This window comes from Mesoplodon densirostris, chromosome 16 (assembly GCF_025265405.1).
Source record: "Mesoplodon densirostris isolate mMesDen1 chromosome 16, mMesDen1 primary haplotype, whole genome shotgun sequence".
Classification (NCBI taxonomy): domain Eukaryota; kingdom Metazoa; phylum Chordata; class Mammalia; order Artiodactyla; family Ziphiidae; genus Mesoplodon; species Mesoplodon densirostris.
In genome coordinates this window covers 38,892,436-38,905,860 of record NC_082676.1, presented here as the reverse complement: position 1 = coordinate 38,905,860, position 13,425 = coordinate 38,892,436, and the positions used below count along the sequence as shown (strand labels likewise).

Sequence of the window (13,425 nt, the reverse complement as noted above, 5' to 3'; positions counted from 1 at the left end):
GAATTAGTATTACAGCCACCGTGAATATAACGCATCAACAGGGCCAGTGTGTTTGCTGGGTGTTTTACCCACACTGTTATCAATCCCCACATTCACTGATCAGATGAGGAAGCTGAGGCTTCAGTGGGGCTGGAAGCAAACCAAAGGCAGCCTGGTTTTAGGGTCAATCCCCTTTCCATAATACCCAGTGTCCTGAGGCAGTCCTGGTTTACACCTGATGTCCCAAGGTTCACTCTCAAGCAAATGATGACAAATTACATGGTCACCCTGATGATTCCCCACCATCTCTTGGTTGTTTACAGTTTACCAAAGGCCTATGTAGTCAACCTCAGAGACTACATGTAAATCTAACCTAATCCTCATGAAAATGCCAGCTTTCCACCAATAATGAACAAACGTGTGATTTTTCTTTTTCTTTTTTAACTCCAGCATTTCTTTTTTTTTTAAATATTTATTTATTTATTTATGGCTGCATTGGGTCTTTGTTGCTACGCAGACTTTCTTTAGTTGCGGTGAGCGGGGGCTACTCTTCGCTGTGGTGCGCAGGCTTTTCATTGCGGTGGCTTCTCTTGTCGTGGAGCATGGGCTCTAGAGCACGCGGGCTTCAGTATTTGTGGCTTGAGGACTCTAGAGCACAGGCTCAGTAGCTGTGGCGCACGGGCTTAGTTGCTCCGTGGCATGTGGGATCTTCCCAGACCAGGGCTCGAACCCATGTCCCCTGCATTGGCAGGCAGATTCTGAACCACAGCGCCACCAGGGAAGCCCAACTCCAGGATTTCTTGAAGAAAGCCAGCTAAATACTTCTTTTAAATTTGATGACTTGTTTAATCAAGTTATCTAAAAGTTATATATCCCTCCTTCTGTCTTGTGACATTTTCCCTCGTAACATTCACATGGAAGGTACATACATGTACACTTGTATTAGGAAAAAAACAAACAAACAAACCAAAAAAACCCCTAAGTTCTCCGGCCTTCTGGAATGGCTCCACCTCCACAGAAATGACCCACTGGGGAGGGAGGAGCCAGCCCCTGACCACACAGCAGGAAACATAAAAAAGTGAGTCCAAAACTGATGCCCAGCACACTACGATTATTCTCATCTGTTTACTCAACATTCAACAAATATTTAGGAAGCACCTACTGTATTATTAAATCTGCTAATATGTGAAAAGGCTTTGAACAATACCTGACACAGAGTCAGTATTAAGCAATGTTTTTTATAATAATATGCCAGAAGGGGACTTTCCAACTATGGTGGTGTGAAGAGGTTAGTGAATCTCTCCCCAAACAACAAGTATAAAACCGGAGAAAACTGCAAAAAACAAACTCACAGCCATTTCAGGGCTCCAGAAGTCAATCAAAGGCAAATAAATCAAGAAGTTACTCATGAAGGGATGCTAGAACTACAGGCAAGAATATCAGGGGTTTGTAGACCTCTTGTCCTGGGCTGCTCCATCTACCCCAGCTCAGGCAGCACAGAAGTTAGAAAAGGGCAGAGCTGGCCATGAAAAGTATCAGCTTTGTTACCAGAAAGGACAAACTTAATTTGGGGTAGAGGGTGAAAAGTCATGCTCCACAGCAAACTCAGCAGGAAATAAACAAGGAAGATCCACCACTCAGCGAGCCTGAGGTTGCAATCCTGACTAGGGTAAGAGGGGAGGCAGACCAGCCAGAAATTTAATGGGAAGATCCTAGAAATGAGAGAGCCATGGAAGGCTCTCCACACAAGCATGGCTGACTGGGAAACTGCACATAGGAGCTCCCAGCGGAAAGAAAAGTTGAGGCAGACTTGAGATCAGGCTGAACTTTCAACGTGGTCCCCAAACCACACACAGAATCAAAAGTGAAGGAGAGAAACCTTATAAGCTCAAGGTGTCTGAGCACAGCCTCTGCCCAACTCACTGGCTGACCACAAAGGTATGCAGATAAGGGGCAACCCTGAAGAAACCCGGCTTAAAAAAAAAAAAAAGGCAGTGCGGGGAGGGGAAGGGAGCTAGGACGGGGAACAAAACAAAAACCCCAAGCAAAGACACTGGTGTCAGTGGCCACGCAGAGCAGGGGAGACTAACTCCCTAAATTACAGAAAAGTTACCCCACCTCCAAAAAAACAAAGACAAAGAACTCAGATAATATCAGAATCCAAAGTTGTTATATCCAAGAGCCCAGTTTTCAATAAACAAGTACAAGACATGCAAAGAAACAAGAAAGTGTGACCTATATTGAGGGAGGAAAGCAGCCAAGAGTAACCAAGTGGACCAAGATGTTGGATTTGTGAACTATTGTTTGAACTATCGTTCAAAGAATATTTTAAAACCATATTTAAAGAACTAAAGAAAAATATGACAACAATGGCCCAACAAATATGGACTCTGAAAACAGAAATAAAAACATTAAAAGCCTAAATGGAAATTCTAGGGTTGTAAAGTATACTAACCAAATTTTAAAATTCACTATATAGGCTCAACAGCAGATTTGAGATGGCAGAAGAAAGAATCCGTTAAGCTGAAAAAAATATCAATAGAAATTATTCATTCTGAAGAACAGGGAAAAAAAGAAACATTGGGGAAAAAAAGAACAGTGCCTCAGAGACCTGAAACATAACATCAAGTATATCAACACCTACATAACAAGAGTTCCAAAAGGGCAAGAGAGAAAGAAAGAGGCAGAAAAAAATACTCAAGTAACGGCAGAAAACTTACCAAATTTTTTTTTAAAAACCCATAAGTCTCATAGATAAAACTTGCTCAACAAATCACAGTTAAACTTTTGAAATACAAAGAGAAATTTTTGAAAGCATCAAAAGAAAATGGATTCATCAAGTACAAGGGAACAACAATAAGATTAACAGTTAACTTCTCATTAGAAACAATGGAGACCAGAGTAGAAGGACACACTCAAAGTGCTGAAGGACAAAAACTGTCAACCAAGAATTCTATATCCAGCAAAACTATCATTTAAAAAAAATATGCAGATGAAATAAAGACATTCCCAAAGACTGAGAGAATTCACTGCTAGCAACCTGCTTTAAGAAGTACTAAGAGGGGGCCTCCCTGGTGGCGCAAGTGGTTGAGAGTCCGCCTGCCGATGCAGGGGATACGGGTTCGTGCCCCGGTCTGGGAGGATCCCATGTGCCGCGGAGCGGCTGGGCCCGTGAGCCATGGCCGCTGGGCCTGCGCGTCCGGAGCCTGCGCGTCCGGAGCCTGTGCTCCGCAACGGGGGAGGCCACAACAGTGAGAGGCCCGCATACCGCAAAAAAAAAAAAAAAAAGAAGTACTAAGAGGGCTTCCCTGGTGGTGCAGTGGTTAAGAATCCACCTGCCAATGCAGGGGGCACGGGTTTGAGCCCTGGTCTGGGAAGATCCCACATGCCACGGAGCAGCTAGGCCCGTGAGCCATGGCCGCTGAGCCTGCGGGTCCGGAGCCCGTGCTCCGCAACGGGAGAGGCCACAACAGTGAGAGGACCGCGTACCGCAAAAAAAAAAAAGAAAACTGCATAAGGTAATAATTATAAAATTGTACTGTTGGGCTTAAAACGTATAAAGATGTAATATATATCACAATAACCACACAAAGGAGAGAAGAGGAAATGGGGCTATGTTGCAACAAAGTTGCTACAGTCTTTCAGAATTAGGTCACTATTAACCTAAAATAGATTTTGATAAATTATATGTTATAATCCGAAGACCAACCACTAAAAAAACAAAAACTCAAAAAACATATTAAAACACATGACAAAGGAATTTAAAGGGTCCAAAAGAAAAATACCTATTTAACACAAAAGAAGGCAGCAAAGGAAAAATCGACAAACAAAAAAGACATACAGAAACAAATAGCAAAATGGCAGATGCAATCCAACCATGTTAGTAATTACATTAAAAGGACATGGTGCTTCCCTGGTGGCGCAGTGGTTAAGAATCCGCCTGCCAATGCAGGGGACACGGGTTCAAGCCCTGGTCCGGGAAGATCCCACATGCCGTGGAGCAACTAAGCCCGTGTGCCATAACTACTGAGCCTGCGCTCTAGAACCCGCGAAGCACAACTACTGAAGCCCATGCGCCTAGAGCCCGTGCTCCCCAACAAGAGAAGCCACCGCAATGAGAAGCCTACACACTGCAACGAAGAGTAGCCCCCGCTCACTGCAACTAGAGAAAGCCCACGTGCAGCAACAAAGACTCAACACAGCCAAAAATAAAAAATTAATTAATTAATTTTAAAAAAAAGGACATGGGGGCTTCCCTGGTGGCGCAGTGGTTGAGAGTCCGCCTGCCGATGCAGGGGACATGGGTTCGTGCCCCGGTCAGGGAAGATCCCACATGCCGTGGAGCGGCTGGGCCCGTGAGCCATGGCTGTTAAGCCTGCGCGTCCGGAGCCTGTGCTCCGCAACGGGGGAGGCCACAATGGTGAGAGGCCCGTGTACTGCAAAAAAAAAAAAAAAAAAAAAAAAAAAAAGGACATGGATCAACAATCAGAAAATAGGCAGAAGCCCTAAACAGACATTTCTCCAAAGAAGACATACAGATGGCCAATGAGCACATGAAAAGATGCTCATCGTCGCTAATTATTAGAGAAATGCAAATTTAAACTACTGATACAATGAGGTCACACTGGTCAGAATGGCTATCATTAAAGAGTCTACAAATGATAAATGTTGGAGAGGGTGTGGAGAAAAGGGAACCCTCTTATACTGTTGGTGGGAATGTAAATTGGTGCAGCTATTATGGAAAACAGTATGAAGGTTCCTCAAAAAAAACTAAAAATAGAGCTGCCATATGATCCAGCAATCCCACTCCTGGGCATATACCCAGACAAAACTATAATTTGAAAAGATACATGCATCCCTATGTTCACAGCAGCACTATTCACAATAGCCAAGACATGGAAACAACCTAAATGTCCATCAACAAATGAATGGATAAAGAAGATGTGGTAAATATACACAATGGAATATTCTTAACCATAAAAAAGAGTGAAATAATGCCATTTGCAGCAACATGGACGGACCTTGAGATTATCATACTAAGCAAAGTAAGTCAGAAAGAGAAAGACAAATACCATATGATATCACTTATATATGAACTCTAAAATATGACACAAATGAACTTATCTAGGAAAAAGAAACAGACTCACAGACATAGAGAACAGATTTGTTGTTGCCAGTTGGGGGGTTGGGGAGGGAAGGATTGGGAGTTTAGGATTAGTAAATGCAAACTAGTATATACAGGATGAATAAACAACAAGGTCCTACTGTATAGCACAAGGAACTATCTTCAATATCCTGTGATAAACCATAATGGAAAAAAATATGAAAAAGAATATAGGGGCTTCCCTGGTGGCACAGTGGTTAAGAATCCGCCTGCCCATGCTGGGGACATGGGTTCGAGCCCTGGTCCAGGAAGATCCCACATGCCACGGAGCAACTAAGCCCATGCGCCACAAATACTGAGCCTGCGCTCTGTAGCCCGTGAGCCAAAACTGCTGAAGCCCGCGGGCCTAGAGCCCGTGCTCCACAGCAAGAGAAGCCACCGCAGTGAGAAGTCCGCACACCGGGACGAAGAGCAGCCCCTGCTTGACACTAGAGAAAGCCTGCACGCGGCAACGAAGACAAACAACAAAGCCAAAAATAAACAAAATAAATAAATTTATTTTTTTAAAAAAGGATATATATGTATAACTGAGCCACTTTGTGCTGTACAGCAGTAATTAACACAACACTGTAAATCTACTATAGTTCAATTTAAAAAAAAAAAAGACATGGATTTAGGGACATCAGTGAAAATGGTGGAGCAATAAGAACACTGGCAAACATTCTCAGAAACAATTCTTTCAGAACTCTGGAAATTAACCAAGGACTTAAAGCAATCTGGGGAATGTTACTTAAGAAAAGCAGCTGAATCTCAGAACAGCAAGCTTTGCAGCATTTTAACTTGACCTATTCCCATCCACCTCTTCTCAGGTCCTGAAAACCAACAGCTCACAATTATAGTGAAAACCAGCAGTCTGGAAGCCATTGGAGGAGACAAAATGGGATTGGAGAAATTTCAAAGCCCCATTCCCAGGGAATTCTCATTTGATCTATCTAGTGGTTCCCTGTAAGACCCCAAGCACAAGGCTCTATTTATCTGATCTGACCCAGGTATCTATCATCCAGGGTAAACAGCCTTTTCCCCAGGGATGTTTGTTGAAAACTGTCAGAGACCAATGATGAACACTGCAGTTGCCTAGATACTGGTGAATAACAGCTGGAGCAAACAACAGGTTAACCAAGAAGCTATCAACCAACTTGACCTTGACATCTATAGAACACTCCACCCAAACAACAGAATACACATACTTTTCAAACACACATGGAACATTCTCCAGGAGAGACCATATGCTAGGCTATAAAACAAAGTCACAATACATTTAAAAGGACTGAAATTAAAGTATGTTCTATAACCACAACAGAATTAAATTGGATATCAATGAATAAAGAAATTAGGGAAAACATAAATACTTGGAAATTAAGCACTTCCAAATAACTCATGGGTCAAAGAAGTAATCACATAGGAAATCGCAAAATAAGGTGAATAAAGATCAAAATACAACATAACAGAATTTATGGGCTGCAGCTAAACAGTGTTTAAAGAAAAAATTATAGCTATAAACACCTACATTACAAAAGAAGAAAGACCTCAACAATAGCCTAACCTTCCAGCAAAAGAAACTAGAAAAGAAAAGCAAACTAAACCCAAAGCAAGCAGAGGGATAAAAGTATAATTCAACTGGAAATCAATGAAACAGAAAACAGGAAAACAATACCAAAAACTGAATTAAACTAAATGTTGGTTCTTTCAAAAGATTAACAAAGCTGACAAATCTTTAGCTAGACTGACCAAGGTAAAAAGAGAGAAAATATAAATTACCAAAATCAGCAATGAAAGAGGGGACATCACCAACCTGCCAACCCTACAGAAATTTAGATTATAAGCGAATACTATCAACAACTTTATGCCAACGAATTAGATAACCGGCACAAAACAAACAAATTCTCAGAAAGACACAAAGTACCAAAGCTGACTCAAGAAGAAATAAAAAATTTAATATACCTGTAACAAGTTTTTAAATACTGAATTAGTAATAAAAAAAAAAACTCTTTCTATAAAGAAAAGCCCAGGTCCAGATGACTTACTTCACTGGTGAACTCTACCAAACATTAAAACAAGAATACCAATTCTTTACAAACCTTTCCAGAAACTCATTTTATGAGGCCAGTAATACCCTGATACCATAAGCAGACAAGGAGGACATCACAAGAAAAAAACAACAAAGTCCTTAACAAAATATTAGCAACCAAATCCAGCAATGTACAAAAGGGATTATTCACCACAATCGAGTGGAATTTATCCTAGGAATGCAAGGCTGGTTTAATATCCAAAGATCAGTTAATGTAATATATCCAATTAATAGAATAAGAGACAAAAAATACATGATCACAGAAACAGACACAGAAAAAGTGTTTGACAAAAATCTAATCCCTAGTCATGATTTTTTTTAAAAAGAAAAAGAAAAACTCTGAACAAAGCAGGACAAAAAGGGAACTTCCTCAACTTGACAAAAGGTATCTATGAAAAACTTATAGCTAATGTCATAATTATAGATGAAAGACTGAATACTATCTCCCTAATATCAGGAACAAGGCAAGGATGTCACTTCAATCCACTGCTACACTGAAGGTTCTATCCAATGCAGTCAGGTAAGAAAAAGAAATCAAAAGTTTCAAATTGGAAATGAAGATGTAAAACCGTCTTTATTCACAGACAACCAGACAATATGATCCTGTATGTATAAAACCCTAAGGAATACACAAAAATCTATATAACTAATAAGGAAGTTCAGTAAAGTCACAAAATATTAAGTCAATATACAAAAACCAATTGTATTACTATGTAAAAGCAATTAACACTCCAAAAATGAACTTAAGAATACAGTTCTATTCAAAAGAACATCAAAAAGAAAAAAACACTTAGGAATAAATTTAACAAAAGACATGCAAGACTTGAATACTGAAAACTACAAAAACATAGTTGAAAGAAATTAAAGACCCAAGTAAATGGGGAGACATTTCATGTTTATAGATTGAAAGACTTAAAATTACTTAGATGGCACTTGTGCCCAAATTGATCTACAGATTCAGTGTAATCACTACCAAAATCCCAGCAGGTAGTTTTGCAGAAATTGACAAGCTAATATTAAAATTTGTATGGAAAAGCAAAAGACCCAGAAGAGCCAAAGCTTAACATCTCCCAATTTAAAAAGCAATTATAGGGGCTTCCCTGGTGGCGCAGTGGTTGAGAGTCTGCCTGCTAATGCAGGGGACACGGGTTTGAGCCCTGGTCTGGGAGGATCCCACATGCCACGGAGCAACTAGGCCCGTGAGCCACAACTACTGAGCCTGCGCGTCTGGAGCCTGTGCTCCGCAACAAGAGAGGCCACGATGGTGAGAGGCCCGCGCACCGCGATGAAGAGTGGCCCCCGCTTGTCACAACTAGAGAAAGCCCTCGCACAGAAACGAAGACCCAACACAGCAAAAATAAATAAATAAAATTTTAAAAATAAATAAATAAAAAATTTTAAAAACCCAATTATAAAGCTACAGTAATCAAGAGAGTATAATTTTAGCATAAGAATAAACATATAGATCAATGGAACAGAACTGAGAGTTCAGAAATAAAGCCTTACATTTACCATCAACCGATTTTCACAAAGGTGTCAAGACTATTTAATAAAGGATAGTGTTTTCAACTAGTGATAGGACAATTGGATAGCCACATCCAAAAAGCCCCTTATCCCACACCATACACAAAAATCAATTCAAATGACTGTCTCATAGACATAAATATGAGAACTCAAACTATGAAGTTCCCAGACAAAAACAGAGGAAAATTAACCTTGTGATCTTGGGTTAGGCAAAGATTTCTTAGATATACCAAAAGCATAATCCACAGCAGAAAAACTGATCAACTGAACTTCATTAAAATTAAAAACTTTTTCTCTCCAAATGACACTATTAAAAAAATAAAAAGAAAATCCATGGACTGGCAGAGAACATTTGCACATCATATGTGTGATAAAGTACCTATATCCAGAATACACAAATAACTCACAACTCAATATTAAGAAGTCAAAGCCAACTTTTCATTCCTCTGGAGCTTAAATTCCCTGGCTCTCTCTATCTCCCCTTTTAGGGCAAAAGATCATTTGTTATCCTTGACAGAGAAGTCAGAAGCCAAACTGGTCAAATCTGCTTCTTTTTCACCACCCACCAAGACGTCCACAACCACGCCAAACAAAAACCTATCCTAAACATCCGTTTTTGCTTTTCTGGATGTTAGCTGCCGAGATAAGCCGCCCTCCGGTAGCTGTTCTTTGCTGCATCGTTTCAAATCTGAGTCAACTCAGGGGACTCCTGTACAACCATTCCAGTGTGTTTAGACCTTTCATCCTTCCTCTCATTCCTGTTACTGCTCCAGTTAACATTTTCTTTCCGAATTGTTCACCGACCCCAGCCGGCCCACGCTTTCTCTGACCTTTTGAAGTCGGCTTTCCTAACAGCAGAACTTCTGGGGTCTGATTGGCCCGAAGGCGAATCCCAAAGTACGAACACCTGCCAGCTGGGGGGCCGTGGGCCTGTCTCATAACTTCTCCGAGCCTCCCTTTCCTCCCCCGTAACTGTGGCAACAACCCCAACTCCCGAATGATGCGGGCCGGACGCAACACCTGGCACGTTTTGGCCACTCGGTACATGCTGGCAGCGCCCTAACGCACTCCCCTCCGGCAGCCCGCTCGAGGGTCGTGCTCTCCGAAGTTTGGCCACCCAGCGTCGCCAACCTCTCCGAGAGGGCCGAGTGCCTCGGGAGGCGCGGCCGAGACCGGAGGCCAGCACGGAGGGAGAAATGGAGGGAGCCGAAGTCCTTACCTTTTGGTCCAGCTCCAGGCGGTAGGGCACGGCCTGGATCCTGCGGCGCGGCCGCGAGCCGGCGCGGGGCTTGGGGCCGGAGCCGGGCAGCACGAAGGTGGGCACGCCCAGTGCCCCGGAGAAGCTGAAGCCCCACACGAAAATGCGGTCGGCGCGGGTCGCGCGCTCGCCCACGTACTGGAACACGGGCGCGTCCGCCTCGGCCTCCGCCGTCTCGCGCCGGCTCCGCGAGCGCCCGGCCGCCGTCCAGTGTCCGCGCCACGGCCCCGGCCCGCTCAGCCGGCGCCCCAGGCGAGCTCCTGCCGCCAGCGCCATCCTCCGCTACACGCCTCAGCCGTTCCTGGGCGCCGCCATATTGGCGACCTTTGACCTCCCCCGGCGGAAGAGCCTGCGGCCACGTTTACTATTGACTGAAAGCAAAGTCCTTGAGGGCAGCCAATGGCTCAGGGAGGCTGGAGGGCTGGGCTGGACTGGGCGGAGCCTGGTATCGCCGGTTCCTGAGTGACACGACCTAGAGGACCCGTCCCGGCCCTACCGACTTAGTCCGCGACCTTTCTCCCAGCTCCGGCAGCCGGCCTGAACTCACTCGCCTTCCCGCAGAGCGCGTGTTTGCTGAGCACCTTCCCGGCTCTGGTGGGCGCTCTCATTTTGCAAAGGCCCTTTGCTTTTTGGTAATCAGCAGGAGTAAAATTTAAGAGGTTGCCTACTCTGCGCGACTCCAGCGTAGCGCTCTCCCATATCCTCTGCCCCTCGACACTTTTTACCCGGCCCTGTTGCCTCTGTTCCCGCTCCCACGCCGCTCAGTCGGCGCTCCAGCCACAGAGAGCTCCCTGCTGTCTTCGACAGTGCATCCTCCTCCAAGCGTCACCTCGCCCCTCAGCCCATCACTCCACTTAAGGCAGGTGCCTCTACTTGTAATTTCTGAATCCCAGGGATGTTTCAGGCCTTCCTTTGCACACAGCGCCTTGAATGCCCTTCCCACTGCCCACTTCTCCCTGCAGGTGTCTAGCAAACTCCTACTCGCCTTCTAACGTCCAGCTGGAGCACCTCCTTTGAAGTTCCACGAAGGCAAGAACTTCATTCAGATTGTCCTCACCAGTTTTGTACTAGAGTTTAGCATGCAGCCAGGAACAAGGCATGCCCTCATGAATGATTTGCGAGTCTGGGGACCTGGGTTCCTGTCCTGGCTCTGCTACTGACTTGTCCCGTGATGTTGGGAAGTTGTCTCCCTTCTCTGGACCTCACCTCTAAAATGAGGAGATACTTTTAAAAAATCAGTACATGAAAGGAATTTTTGAACTTCATGGCCTGTAGGATCTCTTGTAGCCCATTATGATCTATGACAGTCATTCCCGAATATTAGTCCCAAATGCTGAGAGCAAACTGTCTCTTTTTCCCTCCTCTTGCTTTTCTCTGCTCTTTATGTGCTCGATACCTGTATCAACTTTAATAATGTAATAGCCAGTATTTTGCCAGCAAAAGTGAGGTTATTTAGGAATAAGAAGAGAAACTGCAAATTTTGAAGTACAAACAGACCACAGGCAAATCCGGAGAACAACGAAAGGGAACTTGCTTTTATATGGAAAAGTGTGTAATTGGGAGGCGCTGTGATAACCAAAGAGTCCACTGGAGGAAGCTGGGAGTCCAAAGTATAGTGGCTTCTCATTGGTTGGGTAGAGGCATCTTCCTGGCCCAGATGTGGGCATGTCTCTTCCTGTTTGGAGTAATTGAAGATGCATGGTGGGGCATAAGAGCTCCCCCTACAGTCCCGTCCTGACTCCAATTTTAGCCGAGGTTCTTTAATTCCACAAGGCCTCGGTGGGATTAGATAGGCAAGGATTTTATTAGGGAAAATATCTCTGTAAGAGAAAAAGGGGAAGGGAGGTGCTCAGAAAGCTGGGAGAGCCATCAGGCCACGATACAAGTCTGACTCTAAATGAGGGAGAGGGACTTCCCTGGTGGTGCAATGGTTAAGAATCCGCCTGCCAATGCAGAAGACAAGGGTTCGATCCCCGGTCCGGAATGATCCCACGTGCCACAGAGCAACTAAGCCCCTGTGCCACAACTACTGAGCCTGCACTCTAGAGCTGGCGAGCCACAACTACTGAGCCCACGCATGTAGAGCCCGTGCTCTGCAACAAGAGAAGCCACCACAATGAGACGCCTGCGCATCGCAATGAAGAGTAGCCCCTGCTCGCCACAACTAGAGAAAGCCTGTGCGCAGCAACAAAGACCCAATACAGCCAAAAGTAGATAAATTTATAAATAAATAAATGAGGGAGAGGAAGAGGGAAGCCTGGGTAAAAGTGTCCTGTGGCTGCTGCTGTACAGTCTAAGGAAGACTTGGTAAGGTCACTGGGGAGTGCTGGAGCCCAAGATGACCATCAGAGGAATCCATGCCTCCCAGGATCTGGTCTGCCCGAGTGTCTATTCCTGCCTCATTCAGTCACTGGGAGCAGTGCAAGGGAAGCATGACCTCACTGCAAACAGAGGATAGATTTCACAGCTTTGGTTAATTACATTCACTGTAGTTGGAGGCCTTTGAGGAGCAGTCTCACAGCTACCACATCGTATCAGTCAGTTTTCCCCCGTCACCCTCTATAAAACAGCCCCACAGAAGGGTAAAACATCAGCCACATTTCACCACAGAACGGTAAAAACATGTTTCACAGAAATGACTACAAAGCACATTCCAGGACAACAAAGTAATTTGAACTGGTCTTGATAGTACAATAAAACTGGATTTCTTCCAGGTATGGAATTAATTCAAGAAACTCAGCTAAAATTGGAATCGGGACAGGCCTGTAGGGGGAGCGCTGGTGCCCCACCATGCATCTTCAATTGCTCCAAACTGGAGGAGACAAATGCCCACAACTGGGGACGGAAAGTGCCGCTACTTCAGCCGCCCAACCAGCGACGACAACCACCAGCAGGCAGCTGCTGCCGCAGGCGGTGGCGAGCAGCGCAGGGTGGACAGCAGCTCCCCCAGCAGCCCCCTCGGGCACTGTCATGGCCAAGTGCCTCCTATGAAGCACCTCCCCGTGGAAGACCTTCCTTGGCCCCCAAGAGAGTGGATTTCTGTAAAGTTCCAGAGTGCACATTTCCTGTGACCTCTGCTAGCAGGAAAGGTAGCTACCTCTCAGTGAGACCCCTACCATTCAGTGAGCCATGGGTGAGCCTTTCCCAACGAGGTCTGGGTCTCAGCTCTGGGAGGTGGCCTCTTTCTGGGGTAGCCTGGCTCAGCCCTAGTGGCGGGGGCTCCTCCCTCTGTCTACCATTCCTGTATTCTTTAGAGTTCTCTTCATACCAGCCAAGCCCTTGTTATCATTAATAATTCTTCATATTAAACCTTCTCTGTTCAAATCACAAGGTAGTTTCTCTCCTCACTGGACTTTGATACACCAACTAACAAGCCACTAATTTCACTAAACCCATTTCTAACATTCATTAAGCTAATCAGCAACCCCTCCA

General features: G+C 44.6%; 1 protein-coding gene across 2 annotated transcripts in view; it reads right to left on the bottom strand.

Moving 5' to 3' along the window:
* RCC1L (RCC1 like) overlaps positions 1-10,337 on the bottom strand; it is a 41,550-nt gene extending 31,213 nt beyond the window's left edge. For both annotated transcript variants that reach the window (XM_060120399.1, XM_060120400.1), the window contains exon 1: positions 9,955-10,337. In XM_060120399.1, the coding sequence (XP_059976382.1) occupies positions 9,955-10,269 (315 nt within the window). In that variant the 5' untranslated portion in view covers positions 10,270-10,337. The remainder of the gene's footprint in view (positions 1-9,954) is intronic.
* Positions 10,338-13,425: the final 3,088 nt, after the last annotated feature.